This window comes from Anticarsia gemmatalis, chromosome 27, assembly GCF_050436995.1.
Source record: "Anticarsia gemmatalis isolate Benzon Research Colony breed Stoneville strain chromosome 27, ilAntGemm2 primary, whole genome shotgun sequence".
NCBI lineage: Eukaryota > Metazoa > Arthropoda > Insecta > Lepidoptera > Erebidae > Anticarsia > Anticarsia gemmatalis.
Window position 1 is genome coordinate 2394337 of NC_134771.1, and position 17835 is coordinate 2412171.

General features: G+C 35.5%; 2 protein-coding genes across 2 annotated transcripts in view; both read left to right on the forward strand.

Moving 5' to 3' along the window:
* Positions 1–17835, forward strand: part of Hr3 (nuclear hormone receptor 3 ROR-beta) — a 138461-nt gene that overhangs the window by 9263 nt on the left and 111363 nt on the right. The window lies entirely within an intron of this gene.
* Positions 7054–17835, forward strand: part of LOC142984344 (uncharacterized) — a 61566-nt gene continuing 50784 nt past the window's right edge. Inside the window, exon 1 of the mRNA XM_076131883.1 lies at positions 7054–7987. Coding sequence (XP_075987998.1) covers positions 7468–7987 — 520 coding nt within the window. The 5' untranslated portion in view covers positions 7054–7467. The remainder of the gene's footprint in view (positions 7988–17835) is intronic.

Sequence of the window (17835 nt, forward strand, 5' to 3'; positions counted from 1 at the left end):
ATTGTATTTAAAAAACGGGAACGGTTTATTTGGTGTGAAAAAAAAGCGTGAGCGGAGCTGCGCGGGTCAGTTAGTTTTTATTATATAAATAAATAAAAAAATATATATTATTGGACAACTCACACACGGTCATTTGATTCCAAACTAAGCAGAGCTTGTACTATGGTAACCAAATAACTGATAAACATACTTAAATACTTCTAAATATATACTTATATAGATAAATTGACAACCAGGCTCAGGACAAATACTCGTGCTCATCACACAAAGTTTTGTCCCGGGTGGGATTCGAACCCACCACACGCGGCATATATGAGAGTAAGTTGTCTAAAAATATTTATTTACATCTTTAAAGTTGCCCAGTTTGCAAAATTCCTTCATTTTCATGTCCATCACGTGTGTGCCCACGCATGCCCCGGCGCGTGATCGACAACTGTTTCATAAACATACAAATCTAGAACTACATTTACATCACATTCACTGTTTTTTTCTTGTATTATTTAATAGAACAGCAAGGATGAATTTATAAGGATCGTACCAAGTGGCACTCTTTGGTCTTTGTCTATACCTATGCGAAAAAAGCGTGATATTATGTATACATATAAATATAAATAAATTTAACCCATTAATGTCCCACTGCTGGGCAAGGGTCTCCTCCCGTAATGAGGGAGGGGTTAGGCCTTGAGTCCACCACGCTGGCCAAGTGCGGGTTGGGGACTTTGCATGCCCTCAATAAATGTTTTAAACATTTTTTGGCATGCAAGGTTTCCTCACGATGTTTTCCTTCACCGTTGGAGCATGTGATAATTATTTCTAATACACACATAACTTCGAAAAATCATTGGTGTGCTGCCTCGGGTTCGAACCTGCGACCACTTGCGTGGGAGGTGTCAACTTATACCACTCGGCTATCACTGCTCTTCATATATTTGTATTTAATAGAAAATCGTTGCCTGCAAAGGATAACAGTGGCATTTTGCATTCCTGAGAGTTATTTCAATAAATGTATCTTGCTCTTAGGTTTTCGACTGCCTCCGTGGCGCAGTGGTTATGTCATCACGCCGCTACCATTGCGTTGGGAGGTCGTGGGCTCGATCCCCACACAGGACAATTATTTGTGTGATCCACAAATAATTGTTTCGGGGCTGGTTGTATTTTGTGTCCGTTGTTTGTATGTTTGTAAAAAGTCCCCCCGCGACACAAGAGTAATTCTTAGTGCGGGAGTTGTCTCTAAAAAGAAAAATAAAATGTCTCGTTCTTACCTCATGATAAGTGAGCTCCACACAGCGTCATGATGTTAAGGAAATTGGCTGATGTTTTTACAACTGGCCACTTGCCTAAAACCAAAGCTCCTTGGGAAAACTAAGTTTAACTGGAACGTGGGGATGCGGTTTAATAGTATAGGAATCTGGGATATAGATGGGGCGAGACTGTGGGTCACTGCATCTGTAGGTAAGGAGTTCGTAAAGGCAATAGCGGCTGGGGCGAGTCGGGACCGCCCGAATGTCTCTATTTTATGATCGAACAGTTCCATAGATGATGTAAAATGCGTGTTCGCGTAAATTCGCGTAGTAAATAAGTATAAAATATATCTACATACTTCTCTAAAATACCTCTAAACTATTCATTAACATCGCGGAAACAGCAAACATTATCCAAACAAAGGAAAACTTCGCGCAATTTTCGCGATACCATTAACTTAACGAAAACGTTTAACACACATGCATTACCACTTTACAACAAACCACAATAACCCACCTTAAAACAAAACCGTCAATCTATACTATGCAGACAAAAATCACAACGACTGAAAACAAAACGTAAGATATACATTGCGCATCATGTGCCCACACTGCAAATGACTACCGAACTAAACCAGCAATGAAAGCTTAAATATACAGTGACATTTTATAGTCGTTTGCCCGCAGTGTATGCCCGTCTAGCCTTGAATGAAATCCGCATCGTACACACACACAGACTGACACACACACACTATAGATAGAAGGACGACTGTTGAACCCTAGGTCATACTAGCGTACCTAAATCTAGGTGCGGTCTACAAACGGGATTGGTGGCTAATGGTTATATAGGTCTTTAGTGTAGGGTAGTAACAGTTCGTGTAATACTATATTATGCGTACATACAAACAATTTTTTATTGTAGGAGGTGGTAGTAATACATACATACAAATATACATATTACATACTATCACGCCTTTTTTCAAATAGGGGTAGGCAGAGGATATAGAATAGAGTAGGTAAATAAAGAGTGTTAATACGTTTTATTTTTTGAGTTGTTTTTTTATGTTTACACCTGTTTCCAAAGAAATGTTAAGTTTCCTATTTGGTCTGCGTGGTGAACTAAAAACCTCAATACTCTCTTTTATTCTGGGAGATCCTTGCCCAGCAGTGGGAGAATAATGACTTAAGCATACGTCTGTTATACTTGAAACTGTACTAAAAATGTAAAATACACCCACATTTCGCTGTTATCATTGCTTTCATAATAGAAGAAGCAAGTTTTTCCGAAATGCAGAGCTGCTATTGAAAATATTTGATCAAAAATCTAAAAATAACGCATTACCCAATTTCTAATATTGAAAAAGCCAAAGATGTTTTTTATAAATCCTCCAACTCTTTGTCTGACCTGGGAATAGAAACTGGGAATACGTAAGATTATTGACATTTCTATACACCGGCTACAACTAGGGCCAGAGAAGCAAAAAAACGACTTGCAAATTATTTAAAACCAAATATTTTGATTCAGTTTGTAAAACATGTTAATATATTTCAAGTGAATGATATTCAACTGTTATTGTTCTAGAAATCGCATATTTTTACGTTAGCGCGTGATTTAAAACGTGACGATTGAGTTTTTTATTATGTCATCAATGTATGTCATAGCTGAGTGGTGTAAATAGATACCTCCCACGTATGTAGTAGCAAGTTCGAACCCGAGGCAACACACCAATGACTTTTCCAAGTTATGTGTGAATTAAAAATATTAGGTCGGGGAAAAAGTCTTTTCGCAATATAGTATGAATGAACTTGTAATAAAATCTCTTTGGCTTCAAGAATCACAAATGAGTACACGGTTCATTAGGTTTCTTTCAGAGAGCTCGCGAGGTACCCAAACATCGAGCTTTTTGTGTAGAGAAAAGATTTTATTACAAGTTCATACATACTATAATGTGAAAAGACTTTTTCCCCGACCTAATAATTATCACTTGTTCCAACGGTGAAGGAAATCATTAGGGTGATTTTCATTTTCAAGAATCTCATCAGTCGTTACCAGCAGTCAGAAGCATGAAAGTAACCACCAGTCTTACTGAGGGGTATCGTGTAACAACCTAGGAAACTGGGTTGTGGAGGTCCGATCTATGTAAAATACTGGTATCCAGCTGCATCTGGTGAGACTGGAAGCCGACTCCAACATAGTTGAAAGGAATGCTATGGTAATGGTTGTCAGACTTTCAAGCTTTACTGGTAACGACTGTCAAAGATCTTCATAATATCATAATTTATAGAAAATAAAGAGATCGTTTTCCTCAAAATTGTAAAACATTAGCATTTGAAAAGTTTTTCAAAAGTAGGGCAAAAGTGCGTACAAAATCATGACGTCATCGTTTATATTGTATTAAGCATTGAAATGACATAAGTCTCAATTTCGTTCTCAATTATCTAAGTGTTCATGTAACAAAGTTAGGAGCTTTGTGTAAAATAACAAACTTTGTGTTACGATGTTTTAGAATCTATTTTTAACCCGTTACTGTACAAAGGTATCTTCTAGCAAAATTAAATTAGCCTAATGATTGATTTTTAAGTCGTATACCTTATTTTGAAGAATATTTTGTACATACTAGCTTTTGTCCGCGACTTCGTTTGCAAAAATAGAATCTTATTACTTATGTATTAAACCACGTTACAAACTATACGTATCCATAGAAATCCTAATGAAACTATTGTCATCAGTCAAAGAAAAAATAAATTACTAAGACTGGAAGTCTTCCAGTCTCATCGGATACAGCTGGATACCAGTATTTTACATGGAGCGACTGCTTATCAGTGCCTCGATTCTCTACTACTATCGACTATCGACAACCGAACTGTCATCGAGAAATTTTGTATGAAAATCTGATCAGCGCCTCTGACGGGTGTCGTAGGAAACATTTTGGCAGTACATTCTAAATGTCAAAATTTCGATAGCTAGCCGGTTGTCGAAATTAGAATCGAGGTACAGATCTCCATAGCCCAAGTTACCTAAAACGTAATATCTTAATTAATCTTTAAAGTGAAAATTTGATTTAAAATAAATTACTTCTTTTCAGAAATGTAATCAAAGACTCCATATTTTTATTTACGAAATTAATTTATCAAGTCGAAAAGTTATAAAAGAATAATCAAGCAACATTCTAATTGGAAAAATATCTCAATTTTTGTATTAAAAAGCAGCTGATTGGAGTTTTTTTATTATTATTTCGTTGCGAGAGGCTGCCGCGTTGCCTAGCAACGGGCGCTCGCGACCATCCTTACAAAATGGGGTAGAAAAATCAATAAAACCGGCATTTCTTTGTGAAATTATGATTTTTTGATATGTGACGCTTGAAAATGCGCTTTTTGGCTTATGTTTTCCGCGTTTTTTGGTATAGAAAGGCTTTTTTATTGTAGTGTAGTGTGATTATCTCGGAAAATGCTGGACCTTTGAAAGTCTTGTTTCAATTGAATGTGTTGTTATACCTTAGTATGTATGGTATATATATAAAACGAATGGAAATTAGAAACTCATGATTGTGAAGGAAGTTTGTATTAAGTGGCATTACGAAAACTGTTTTTTTTTTATGAAAAAATATAGATTTCTCACATGCCATTATAATTAAACAACCTCAAGTATACCATAAAAAAAAGGAATTGTACCAATAGACCAGTAAAAGATTACTAAAATAGGCCAAATTCTTATCTCTGAGACTTCTTGTGATAAAGCATTGACAATTGGGTTTCTATAATCAATAGTTTTATAAGAAAAGTTTGAACAATTCTGACAATACATAGACAATTAACCATACGAAATAAAATATAAAAATATTATAATTATACGTACATAAAAACACGCCTTTTTCCCGTAGTAGTAGTAGAGTCCAGAGAACGCCACTTGGTACGATCCTGACAAACTTCCCTTGCTTCATTCACATCCATACATCTTGTCATATAGGACCTGATATGTTTAATTTTTCTTACTTATTTGTCTTACTTATAGTTTAGTAGTTACTTACTTACTGATACTACACATTATTGAACACACTTATTTTTTCCTGAATATTTTGATGTCAAAAAATTCAGCAATACATTGAGTTGAAAATTCACACCAAATTGATAAATTTTATAGAAGCTAATGACGTCTTAAGATATTAATTTTAATACATTCAATTAGTGTGACATTTTTTTTAATATTTGATATTTTTTTCGATAAATTTTCAAGAATTTTCATTAATTTCCTTTCAATTTCAAGATACAGTTTCAGTTAAAGCTTATATCATAATTTATTTATCCAAAAATACGTGCCCTTTTTATGATCAGACTGACTAATTAGTATTACATTTTTATGACCCATTAACCGAATGCGTAGAAACAGTAGTATATTGTTATGTGTGTTTATATTTCTTGTTTTGGTCTGTCATCGGTATTATGTAACGGTAACGTCAGCAAATATGGCTGACGACAAGACGCCATTTTTTTTTCGATTAAACTTTTTCTGAGAATTTTTGGGTGGATTTTTTTTTCAGGAAATATTTAAATAACAATGTTTGTAGTGCTTTTCGATGTATAATAAATATGTTTTAAGCGTGATATTTCATTTATTTTAATTTATTAAGTTTCAGAGGTTTTTAATTAATTTATGAAACTCAATAAGAATATACAATTACTGTATCTTCATTAATATTATTGGTTGCTGATTAAGTTTTTTGAATCTAATATTTTAGATAAATTAACAATCAATTTAAAAAATTGAAACTTCTCTCTTCTCCAGAACGCATCTTGAAATCTAACAAAATTACCAAAAAATACATTCAATTTTCACCTCAAAAGACTTTCAAACACAACCATAAGCTCAGAAACACACCCTTTCACCCATCCAATACAAATTTTCATCAAAAAAGTGTCAGGAAACCATATTCTAGTTCCTACTTCCTCCAGCCCATCTTACGCAACGCCGGGCTATCATGCTAGTCCATGATTCAAGGCCACCACGTAATTTCAGGCTTGCTAACTGTACAACTACATAAATTCGATTATATGTTTTTCGTCATTCCAAAACGATCGAAGAGGTGTGAGAGAGACAGATGTATGTAGTGTGAAAGAGAGATAGAATGCGGTTGTAGCGCGCAGGCGTAAACACGTGCCGGCGATTGAGGTGTGGGATACACTGGATTATATTGCGAAGATCCGTGTGGAGATATTTTGAAGACTTGTGGGACATTTTATAAAAGGATTTTTTTGAATAATGTTTAAAAAATATATGATTTGATCTAAATGATATGAATTCTAGTTTTTTTTGGTAATAAGGATTTTTGTTTTTTTGGTTTAGTTGTCATTTAAATGTAGTGTATAAATAGTAGTGTAATGATGGTAATAATACTAATATTATTAGTAGTATTGTAAAAATTGTAGAGTTTGTAAATTCTGTTGTAATACGTCATTGTATCCTTATAGTTACTCCTGTAGAAAAATAATAAGGACCTTTATTTGAAGTGTTACTGAGCGCGAAATAATGATAAAATATGTTACTCTTATTTTGAGGTAACTTTAGATATTCTTATTAATACCTTTTTAAATTAATATAAAATACTGTTTTACCCAAATTTTAGTCAAATCGAAACCTAATATAAGACAGTGTTCCATAGCACATTTACTATACTAAAATAAAATAAAAAACAGAAATTCGTTCACAAAAATATATCTTAAGAAATATCTTCAGACGCGAACACGGAAGCGCGTTGTGTACCACGCCTACGCGGAGTCGGCGTAGCTACGCTCGTAGGCCTCGCAGTGGCTACGGGCTACACCGCGTCTACGACGTCCCGAATTAGGACACAAGAACCGTGTCAATAGACCAGGACACAAACAAACAATGTAAAACCTAACTGTGCCTCTAGTAATTACCACTGCCATTCGTTAATAAGTAAAAACGCACAATTACAATATCCAATTTCGGGAGGTTGTTCACCTCTGACCTAGTTTCGATGCATCTGCGCGTTGCAAGCCATCAAACCCGCAGTGGAACATATAGTAGAGCCTAAACAAAACCTGGCCCTGTCATCTCCATTGTGTTCATTTCTAGTGATATTTGTGTTCAATAGTTTCTAGTTTGTGTTAGTGTTAAACTTCCGCAATAATTTCCACGACTGAAACACTTATAGACTGATTCTTCTGTGTAGTATATCGATGGTGTTTTAACGTTTGATAAGGCAATATGGCGGGGAACAGGGACTCTTTGGAAGGTCAGCTGACTCATGTGATACAGCATCATATATCCCAGCCGGGGACGGAAGCCCAAGTGAGTGTGCATCAAGTCCAGAGTCCGTCTGGCAGTGGGAAGCGTCACCAGATAATTATTGATATAAAACAGGACATAGATATAGATGAGTTATCAACGAGATCGTTGGCTGAGAGTGTGATGGAGACGCTTGGGGCTCGATCAGCAGCTGTTTATATCGACAACTCTCAAGTGGCCGGTGAAAATTCTGGTGATTTGGAGTCCTTGACGACTGTAAACGTTATAGTGGCGAATGATTTGAGTCAGACGGCTCCCAGCCCTCAGATTATTGAAGATGATCCCCAAGTGGTGCAGGAGCCGGCTGAGAGCTCCGGGATCTTGCCCGGGAACCGTATAGCAGTGGACCGGATAGTGGAGATGACGAACGCGAGTACTTCTGGAGAAACCACAGCTACGACAAACTCTGTGACCACCGCAGCCAGTACGACTGCATCAGGTAATTGCGACATTTTGTTTTATGCGGAAATTGTGATTTTTAATTCCGTTATTGACTATTAATTCCGTTTAATTATTCAATTCATAATTGCGGCTAACGTTTTGACTATAATTTATGTGAATAAATGACAAGTTTTGAACAAAATGTCATGAATTATTTAGGAGTTCCATTTCTCCTTTTAAGAGTGCGTTAATATCGATTAAAATGTGTTATGTTTAAACTATTTGAGTACCAAATTTCACTCAAATCCGTTTCGTAGTCTTAACATGAAAGAGTGGCCAGGAGTTTATAGTCTTTCTCATTGGCCCTACCTTCCGTCCTGGCGGTAAATTCACTCTCTATCACTATCATTGACTTATCATAAGTGTCAGTATATGACTTAAATTAATAGATTTGATTTGACTTCACAGAAACATACATGAATCCTCACAAAATTTCGCCTTTTTATAAAAGTAGGTTTATCTTTTATATAAAAAGATTGTCCTAATATTAATATACTAAGAGACTATAACCTAAGTATTTTGGTTAAATCGCGTGTCTTTATAACCGCTGCGTCATTACCGGCATCTAACTGAAACACAACTATGTATATAACGGCACAGACGCTCCTATGATAACTGAAAGTCTTCACTGAAATGTATACCTGAATTGTAGGAAAATCTTGATATTAACCTATTACTGTCCTACTAGATGTATGGATGAGAATTGGATAAAAGGAGTTTATAGGGATCGTAGCAAGTTATCTGCCTACCCCTTTATGAATAAGGTTTAATGTATGAATTGTATGTTTGTATGTATGTATGTATGAAATGTCCCACTGCTTTTATTTTGTTATCAAAGTTATCTTAACCAAAGTTATAGACTATCAAAAAATATAATAAATCTTACCCATTGCTTTCCCACTGCTGGGCAAGCATCTCCTCCTAGAACAAGGGAGAACTTTAGTTAATTTAAAATATGTTATATTTTAAATAATTACATATTAGATATAATTTAAAATATACACACATTAGATACAGGCAGACGGAAAAAACATTGCTTTTTAATTAACAAATTCTATTTAATGAACTAAAGATAAGATCAGCAACCGTACTGTGTCTGATTTGACCACTATTTTAAAGCCACTGCTGTACATTACTTTCTCTCCTAAAATATAGTGATTAACACGTTACATCAAATTAGCAACGTACTGAATAGTGACAATAAAAACGTACACTAGTTGTCAACTGAAATACGTGATATGTATACAGTAACGCTATTCTCTACAGTGGGTACTGTCGAATATCTAAAATTTGGAATTTAAAAAGTACTTTCAAAATAGTTCCTACGACATCCGTTAGAGACACTGATCATATATTTTATTCAAACAAAATTTATCAATAACTATCCGGTTATCGATAGTCGATAGTGGTAGAGAATTGAGCCACAGGTTATAAACTATCTTAGTATCAATTAAACATCCAAATCCACTTAGCAGTTTTTGCTTAAAACAGTAACAAACATCGTCACAAAACTTTCGCATTTATAATTTAAGTAATGAATAAATTTAACCCATAAACGTCCCACTGCTGGGCAAGGGTCTTCTCCTGTAATGAGGTAGGGGTTAGGCCTTGAGTCCACCACGCCGGCCAAGTGCGGGTTGAGGGACTCGTAACCTCCAAGAACTGCTCTAAAGAACTCTCAGACATGCAAGGTTGCATCACGATGTCTTCCTTCACCGTTGGAACCAGTGATAATTATTTCTAATACACACATAACTTGGAAAAGTTATTGGTGTGTTGCCTCGGGTTTGAGTCTTCGACTACTAGCATGAGAAGCGCAACTTAAAATACTCGGCCATCACTGCTCTCTTTTATAATATTAGTAGTAGATACATATAATTGTATAAATAACAAAACAAGGAGCGTACAAGTATTTTTTCTTGTTTTGCCTGCGGACGACAAGTGACATGCCGTCTTTGCCCTATATAATATTATCTTGTTATATTATATTGCTTAAGGATATTTAAATATTCTCTATACCTTCGTTATGTATTGTGAATACATTAAACTTTACCCATCTCAAACTAGTCCATGGCAATATTGTTGAACTTTACATCCATTTAGCAAGATATCCACTCCACCACAAGCCCTATTAAATCAATAATCCCAAAATTGGCTAAGTTAGTCGCCCATCCACAACTCAACCGCGACAACATTACTTAACCATACTAACTTTACATCGCAATAGGAACTGTTTTAAAAAGAAGACTTCTCTCACTTATGCAAGGTTTCATCACGATGTTTTCCTTCATAATTAGGACAAATGATCATAAGCTTTAAACTTGTTCTGTTTAAAAAGATTGTCCAGGGCTTAAAGTATTCTATATGATAATCCATGTTAGAATCTATCAGTGTACAAAATTTCATCAAACCATTTGGCATGAAACCACGTATGCTGCATGACTTAACGGACGGTAGCATGACTTAATCTACCATGCATTTAGTGCCCAAATGACTCGGCCACGGGTTCTTTTGAATCATAACTTTAAATATCAGTCCATATAACTGATACTACTTGGTATCACTCTGAGTTGGTCAAATGGTCACCCATCCCAAACAAGACCGCAGTCGACATTGCTTAACCTATCCTAAAATGACCACCTTAGCTAATGCACCACGGAACTTAATATTATCAATTTTCAAAAAGTGTTTACTTCGGTCACCCATCCACAACATTACCTCGGCAACATGACTTAACCTACCATACATTTCGAGCCTGCACCACTCGGCCACGGGTCCTTTGGAATCATAACTTTAAATATCAGTCTATATAGGTGACGATAGCTCGATCTAGGATTTAGGTCACTCGGTCTAGGTCCTACCGTGCCCTATTTAACGATTACTGTTATAAGTTAGCTGTGCCTGCGGTTTCGCCTGGCTTTTTATTCCTTTTTGAAAGCCTATGTCGTTTTTCAGGATATCATCTATCATAATGCTTAATTTTATCACAATTGGTTTAGTGTTTTTAATGTTTTTTGAAGAAATTCTGTCTTTCGGCAAAATTTTATGCTTGGCAATTTGATATGTCTTTTACAAATATGGATGTCTTGTATACCTATACCTTTACAATTAGGGCGCTAATTTGAATTTTATATAAAATAACTTTCTACCCGCGGCTTTGCCCGCGTGGAATTGCATTCCCTTGAGGGGATCCCATCCCAAAAATCCTCTCTTAGTGCTCCTCTACACTTCCTAAGGAATCTTCATAACCAATTTCAAGTTTCTACGCTCAGTAGTTTCGGCTGTGCGTTGTCCGTCAGTCAGTCAGTAACGGAAGAGTTTTGTATACATTAATTTCTCGATAGCTAGCCGGTTGTCGATAGTAGCAGGGAACCTCTTTTGAAAACGACCACCCATCCAAGCACAATCTTTAATTAACACTCCTTTACTTTACCATTATTAGATAAGTTTTTACACATAATCCTGTATAATTACTCCCTAACCGACTGTTATACAACAGAGTATATTATCTATTTATAACACAAGGCCATTTAACGTCGATTATAAATATAAAATGAGGGGTTTTAAGCGTAAAAGCCTTAGAAAGAAAAATACCATTAATTTGATGATTAAATTAATTCTATCGATATTTTCGTATCTATGGAATTCTCATTTTTTAGGAACTCGTGGCTAATTCAGTAACAAATGCACAGATCGAATTCTAAGGTTAAGCTATGCTTGCCGAGGTAAGGAACTGGATGGGTAACCATAATATACATACACGAGTTTTTCCGTGCTTCGGAAGGCACGTTAAATTGTGGGTTCCGGCTGTCATTTTCAAAAATTCACAGTCGTTAACAGTAGTCAGAAGCTTGAAAGTCTGACAATTAGTCTTACCGAAGGGTATCGTGTTATAACCCAGGTAACTGAGTTGTGGAGGTCAGATAGGCAGTCGTTTCATGTAAAATACTGGTATTCAGCTGCATCCGGTGAGACTGGAAGCCGACTCCAACATAGTTGGAAGAAAAGCTAGACTGATGATGTAGCAGAAATAGTAAGAAAACCTAGTCTTAAAAAAAAACCCAGTCTTAAAACGAGATCAACTTTAGTCTAATTTTTAACCAGATTTTTATAACATCAGGTTATTGCTTTTTAAGGTTGGAGGCCAGTATAGCCAGTTGCGCTTACCGGTCGGTTCACGATCAGTGGGTTAAGCAACCCTTGGCAAGGTCAATCTATAAATGGGTGACCGCATGGTGGTATTTGAACTGAGCATCTCCGTGCTTGGGAGGGCACGTAAGTAGTCGGTCCCGGTTGTTGTCAAACAAGATAACATTCGTTAAGCCATGTCAAAGGCCTTTCGTGTGGCTTGAACAACTTTGACACTAGGTTGACCACTAACCATACGACAGAACAGAATGAAAGTACTACTGCTTCTTTATGTACTCAAAGTTATTTTCATCAAAGGTCATTAACCTTACTAAATATAACCAAAACTAATGGTAACCCAGTTTAACAAAGCACGAATATACGTATTGATGTAAACAGTCAACGTTTGGACAACTGACCTACATTTATATTGGAAACCATCAATTATATAATATTACGCCTTCGTTTTCAAAAGGACGTATATACATAGACTGCTGCCATGGTCTGCGGGTCATGTTTACGACCAATATCATGAGGAGGAGGTTTGATTCCTGGGTTGGACAAAGTAATATTGGTCCGACTATTCCGGCGAAAGTTTGCGAGAATGTATGTACATATGTGTGGATGTTTGTTACTCTTTCACGCAAATACTACTAAACCGATAACGATGAAATTTAGTATATAGGTAGCTGAAGATCCAGAATAACACATAGGCTTTTTATCGCGGAGTTCCCTAGGGATAGGGATTTACACGGGATGGGTTTCCACGCGGACGAAGTCGCGGGTGGCTTCTAATGTATCATAGAATACGGGAATTAACGCGAACACGCATTTTACCATAAAATGCCTAACGTTTCGGCGCAGGTTATACATGGATGTATGTAATACTAAATTATATAACAAACGTGGAAGTGTTTCCTACAAGGCTTGGCTTAACTGTTATCGATTAGGTAATTAAGCTTGTCAAGGGCTTAAGGCTTCGTGTGATAAATATTGACTAAGTCATTTGATTTTCATTCAACATTGCTATTTTTTTTTTGTTTCTTATGAAGACAACGATATATCGAGAGGAAACCTTGCATGCCTAAAAATTTTTTAATACATTTATTAAGGGCATGCAAAGTCCCCAACCGGCACTTGGCCAGCGTCGTGGACTCAAGGCCTAGTCCCTTCCCCTTGTTTTCGAGGAGACCCTAGAGGAGACATAAGCTAGTATTTACCATAAAGCACGGTCGTGTATAAATGTGAATGAAGCAAACGGCATTTTGCAAAAATCCTCTCTTAATGCTCCTCTACACTTCCTTAAAACTCTTCATAGCAAATTTCTACGCTCAGTAGTTTCAGTTTTACGTTGTCTATCAGTCATGCCCGGTGTTTCTGAGTACATTTAGTGGTAGTTTATCTATTCAATAGCGTTTTTTTATATGAGTTTTACGCTATTGAATAAATAAACTACCGCTAAATGTACCTCAGAAGCCGGGGGTTGGTCAGTCAGTCAGTAACGGAAGAGATTTATAAATTAAGTCGGGGAAAAATTATTTTCTCATTATAGTATGTATGAACTTGTAATAAAATCTCTTTGGTTTCAAGAATCACAAATGAGTACACGGTTCATTAGGTTTCTGTCAGTGAGCTCGTGAGGTACCCAAATATCGAGGTTTTTTGTGTAGAGAAAAGATTTTATTACAAGTTCATACATACTATAATGCGAAAAGACTTTTTCCCGGACGTAATATATTGATTGCAAATTATAAAGTAGTGACGTAGTTATGACGTCACGGATAGCTCGATGCGCTGTCGTCCAATGTATTGATTGTACAGTATTTAGCATGACGTAATCTGTTATAGTACTAATTACAATTATTATGTAATTTATGTACTAGATTTAAATATTAGAAATCGTTTAGGTATAATAATATTGGTTATTTAAAAGATATTCGTCGCGGTCTAGATACAGATGGGTGATCGAATGTTGTTACAGCTGTTAAGCCATGTTAAAATATTTTGTAAAGTTGTTTCGACTTTTATAGATTCGCTTTTTTAAAATAATACCACGTTTTACATATGAGAAGGTTTGAAATATGTTAGGTAAGGACTAAGGTTTGAAACAGACTCATGTTTCGTAATTAACAATGTTAGTCCCGTGTAATTAGGGGAGCTTGTTGTCATATACCGGGACGATACCGAACACCGGACTCCTATAATTATTGATCTAACATAAATTTTATTAGAAAAAACCAATAACACTTCTCATCAGCCGGGAATCGAACCTGAGACCTTAGGAATACCTTAAAAAGATAATTATTATTATCTAACATACTAGACTTTTGTTTCAACATGGTTACCTAGCAGTCGAAAAAATACGTCTTTAAAATATTTTTTGATATATTTTATTTAATAATGTAGTATTAGCATAAAGACAGGATCGCTATGAATCTAAAAAACAAAATATGAAAAAATAAGAACCTGGATTTTATTTACCACACCTCATACATGCATACATAGATACATTCATCCATACATACATACACCCGTCCATACTAACAAACTTTCGCATTCATAATATTAGTAGGATATACTCCCTAACAAATATATGTATGTATGTATGTATGAAGTATATTTACGTTCAGTCTCTGCCCGTTCCTCGTCCGGTATCGATCGCCGTAACAATATATGTCAAACAGTCACTGTGTTAATGTCAAACAAATACTGAACATTTTCAGTTGCATGTTTCTGAAAAATTACATTTAAAATTTGGTAGTATAACTTATGTTTAGTATGACTTGATGCGCTCATAGCCAGTTGTGCTCACCGGTCGGTAAACGATCTGTGGGTTAAGCGTTAATCGGCGCGATCATTCTATAGATGGGTGACCGCACAGTGGTATTTTAACTGAGCGTCTCCGTGCTTCGGAGGGCGCGTAAAAAGTCAGTCCCGGTTGTTGTCAATTAAGATAACAGTCTAAGCCATGTCAAAGGCCTTTCGGGCGGCTTGGACAACTTTGACACTAGGTTGACCACTAACCATACGATAGATAGATAGATAGATCTGTTAAAAATGTGGGAAAACTAATCTTCATGGAAAATATAATAATCAGAACAGAAATATCGGTCTTTAAATCAAACAATCGTACAACCGAAGAACAATACCGCGGAAAATGGTGATAAATACAGCCTACCCCATTTCTTTATAGCGTAATGCTAATAATATAACCACTATCAATAAAAAGCGTATAAACTAATCGTGTGAACGTGTTTGACTAATGACATGGGAACTGGGATGAGTAACGCCATCTCTTAGCGAGTAGCGTAAACAGATGTAGTTAATTTTTTTGTACCATAGTTTTTTGGGTGAATTTTGATGTTTAGATCAGAAATATATAGAAGACTATCTATTGTAGATGTCTTGTTTTATTTTTTAAAAATATTTTATATGTATTATTCAATAATTGTGTTTTTATTTCATTGTTATGTCACGAAGGATGTTTGTAACCAAAAAAGAAGCATTCTAGTATAGTGTTATTTCTTGTCATTTTTCTTTAAGATTAATGCAACTATAAAGTATGTCTTTGATATGCTAAATGTAATACTAAAACATTTAATCAACACAAATTCCAGCATTAACTTAATAAGTAACATTTTACTGCATTCATTGAAATTTTATTACCAAACATAAAATGTTAGTTAAAATGTTTACTAGCGCGATCTGTTGTTGAAAAGCTTAACTACTGTGACACATATAAGAACCTGCTGCAACGGTACTTCTATATAAACCCTTTCTCAGGCAATAATCTTTAGTAACAGTAATAGGACACCCGGAGTTGTTTAATTATTTCAATTAGACTCATTCGTTAGATAATTAAACTTCCAGCTGTTATGAGGTCGTTGACTTAACGACATCTAGCGGTAAACTGTGTGACTAGCTGTAAATTTTTATTTTTACATTTAATATGAGTTACCGATTTGAAATAACAAACATATGTAGCAATCGTCTAGACTGTGTTTTTATCAGCATGACCTAAATGAGTAATCGAAAACACTAGAGCACACAAACCCACATGTTTGTATGTTAAAAAAATATATTACGGTATATCAGCGCCATCTAGTGTCGAGTAGCGACGTCGGTTTTTTGCTTAGTACCGTTCATCGCGACCGCTAGCTACTGACACAGTTTCAACTCAGCTGATGTAGTTAACTTTGTGTGTATGACGTATGAAAGATAGTAGTGTGCGTTGAATCCGGGATGCCTCGTTCCGTTAGTTTTGGGCTGTATAAAGAACCCGTTTCGAAGTGCTTTGGCGGGTTTGTTTACTTCTTTTGTTCGGTGTATGAATGCTAATTGTTTTTCGGTGGGATTTTTTACTTGTAGGTACTGAATAAGTATTAGTAAATTTAGTAGGTGGAATTTTTGGGTTTGTTTTGATACTTTAACTATGGGATAGGTTATTTGTTAACTAGTACTGAATAAGTTCCGGTAAAATTTAGTACTCAAGTGGAATTTTGAATTGGTTTTCATACTTTATCTATGGGATAAATTGAACTTAACTATTAGCTGTTTAACTGGGACTTAGTATTCCTGATGGTTTTTTTAAGTATTTTATTTTATTGTCGAAATTTTTTTGTAACTATTGGTTATCACAGGCGTAATATTATGTGTACCTATACCTATGTTATGTTACACGTTAATTTTATTTTTTTCGAAATATTAATTCACTTTTGTCAATCAAAATAATTTCTTACATCGCTCAATCAGGACGTGATCAATCAAACAAAATGGCCGCTATTGACCAATCGTTGATTAATTAAATTTTGACATTTGTAAAAATATTATGCGAATGAATCATTTCGATCCTTTGATTTGAAGCGATTATTTTTGTAATAAATAATTAGCATTTTTTAATAGTCGTTTATAAAAGTTTTAAGACTGCTGACTGCGCGGCTCTAGGTTCGATTTACAGGCAATATTTTATCTAGTATTAAATTATTTAAGGTAGCAGGATTTTAGTAATGTGATTAATGTAATTCCATGCGGCCAACCTGCCAAATGTAATATTTAAAATCCATTTTATTTGGTTTAGTAGTTTCATCGCACTTCTATCTCTGCCTGCGTCCACGGGGAAAAACAAAAGATACTGTCCCACTGCTGGGCACGGGCCTTACCCCAGAAAAAAAAAGGTTATGGTCACAGACAAACATTATCAAATGCGGGCTGTCAACTTACTTTCACTACTTAGAAATTTATGTATGTCGTTTTTAATAACCTATCTTGGTGTTTGGTGTAAAACTACATATGTTAGGGTATATTTATAGCCAAGTTGTTCACCGGCCGTTGAAGGATCAGTAAGTTAAGAAACCCTTGTTGCCAATATTCTTTAGGGCGACCACTTTGTGTTTTTGAGCTGAGCGTCTTCCTACTTTGGAGGACAAAAAGCAGTTGTGGTTAAGATAATAGTCGTTAAGTCTTTAGACGGCTTTAATAATTTGGACACCAGGTTGATCGTTAACCATACGATAAATAATAATAATAAATAAATAAGTTAAACGCATGTTTTGAACTTATTTGATACTAGCAAATAATTCCTGTTTGACATCATCTATAGATGTAAATGAAGCAAGGAAAGTTTGTAAGGATCGTACCAAGTGGCATTCTTTGGTCTCTGTCTACCCCTATGGGAAAAACTTGTGATTTTACGTTTGTATGTATGTATTTTTACAAAAT